General features: G+C 41.2%; 1 protein-coding gene across 10 annotated transcripts in view; it reads left to right on the top strand.

Moving 5' to 3' along the window:
* LOC105682157 (G-box-binding factor-like) overlaps nt 1–860 on the top strand; it is a 34,257-nt gene that overhangs the window by 24,993 nt on the left and 8,404 nt on the right. For all 10 annotated transcript variants that reach the window (XM_012394607.3, XM_012394609.3, XM_012394608.3 and 7 more), the window contains one exon: nt 270–438. In XM_012394607.3, coding sequence (XP_012250030.1) covers nt 270–438 — 169 coding nt within the window. The remainder of the gene's footprint in view (nt 1–269; nt 439–860) is intronic.

Raw genomic sequence — 860 nt, 5'->3', positions numbered from 1 at the left:
CGTCAACACGTCGCGCGAATCGATTCGAAAATGCCTGACAAGTTGGAAGCAGCGTAATGTAATTTGTAGAGGGACGTAACTTGCACGACTTACGTTTTGCCGATGACTCGATGCTTTTTATTTAAGGGCCTGTGAAATCGCTTCAATAGAATTTCGATAAATTTCATAGTTCGCCGGAACTAATTTATCAACGGTTTATCGGTTCCACATAGATGTAAATATAAATGGAAAATATCGCGTGTCTACATATATCCGTTTCTCTATTCTAGACCGTGTGTAATCCGTTCTGGCACCAGAGAAGTGCATAACAAATTGGAGAAAAATCGAAGGGCGCACCTGAAAGAGTGCTTCGAATTATTGAAGAGGCAACTCCCGTCGCAGGAAGAGAAAAAGTCGTCGAACCTTTCGATTCTTCACGCTGCGATCAGGCATATACAGGTATGTAAATTGATACGTGTAACGTGTTTTACGATTCATACTCTTTTCCCGTTCCAATTTATAGATGAGTTTAGTACAATTACCATAATATTCCTTACTGTAATGTTACATGCTGTTTATTTTACATAATAGCGAAATCCTGTCTCTCGCAGAGAGTATGCTTGCACGCGAAACGCTTTGCTATCGTAAAAACTGTTAATTATGCTCTCTGTTATGCCGCGATGGTTTCCAGTGTCGCAGGTTAGCCGTGTGACCTAGCGCGAAATGTGTGGTCGTGGCACCTGAATATAAAGGCCACGTAATTGTTCCGTTCGATTCGTGCGGTCAATGTATCACGAGTCAGTTTCGATTTACGAATTTTTCGAAAAAACAGAAAAAGAGAAGAAGCAAAAGACAGAAATAATCGCCGGCTTGTAAAGGTG

This window comes from Bombus impatiens, unplaced genomic scaffold (assembly GCF_000188095.3).
Source record: "Bombus impatiens unplaced genomic scaffold, BIMP_2.2 scf_0096, whole genome shotgun sequence".
Classification (NCBI taxonomy): domain Eukaryota; kingdom Metazoa; phylum Arthropoda; class Insecta; order Hymenoptera; family Apidae; genus Bombus; species Bombus impatiens.
Note: the sequence above shows the minus strand (reverse complement) of the source record. Positions and strands in the feature narration are given on the sequence as shown.